Source organism: Fulmarus glacialis, unplaced genomic scaffold, assembly GCF_000690835.1.
Source record: "Fulmarus glacialis isolate BGI_N327 unplaced genomic scaffold, ASM69083v1 scaffold24768, whole genome shotgun sequence".
In the NCBI taxonomy this organism is placed as follows: Eukaryota; Metazoa; Chordata; class Aves; order Procellariiformes; family Procellariidae; genus Fulmarus; species Fulmarus glacialis.
In genome coordinates this window covers 1-680 of record NW_009227939.1, presented here as the reverse complement: position 1 = coordinate 680, position 680 = coordinate 1, and the positions used below count along the sequence as shown (strand labels likewise).

The window sequence follows — 680 nt, the reverse complement described above, 5'->3', positions numbered from 1 at the left end:
CGGAGCAAATCCCCCCTGGGTCCGGTGGTATTCGCGAGGTCTCGGGACAGGCTCTGTAGGATGGAGGAGCTGGAAGCACTGGTCTGTCAGCCATAACGGACTGCGCTTCTGCGTTGCAGGGGGACCATGGCACCGTACACCATCCCAACCGAGCTGATCGTGGTGGAGGAGATCCCGCGCAATCAGATGGGAAAAGTCAACAAGAAGGAGCTTCTGCAGCGCTTTTACCCAGCCTAGAGCAGGAGCCCGGGGGTGTTTGGTCCTCCGCCGCATCCGTTCTCCCTCTACAACGGCACTGATGAGGTACCAGCAATGATTAGCAGTGGGCAGGTCTGGCCTCACTGCAGTCTGGTCCATGAATAAAGTCCAATAAAAGTAGGATTCATCCCACGTGGTCTCTGACTGAACTGCAGGGCCACCTTCTTTGTGCCGGAGCCGTTTGCAGGAGGCTCGGGGCAGCGCTGGGTCTAGAAGCGAAGCGTGGGATGAACGCTGGGGGGTCCCGGGCCAGGACTGTCCCCCATGCCAGTGCTGGCAGCAGGCACGTGCTGGCCAAAGTCACTCTATTTAGCTGCCACACAGGTGGTGGGAGGCAGGTGAAAAGCAGACACCGCGAACACCTCCGCATCCACCCCGAGCTGGTCCCAGCAGCAGCTGCTCGGGGGCAGACAGACCCCACC

The 680-nt window shown here is 60.4% G+C and overlaps 1 protein-coding gene across 1 annotated transcript in view; it reads left to right on the top strand.

Annotated features, from left to right (window-relative positions):
• The window catches only part of LOC104080811 (acyl-CoA synthetase family member 3, mitochondrial-like), a 4850-nt gene extending 4613 nt beyond the window's left edge, over positions 1-237 (top strand). Inside the window, exon 4 of the mRNA XM_009583326.1 lies at positions 120-237. Coding sequence (XP_009581621.1) covers positions 120-237 — 118 coding nt within the window. The remainder of the gene's footprint in view (positions 1-119) is intronic.
• The last annotated feature ends 443 nt before the right edge of the window (positions 238-680 follow it).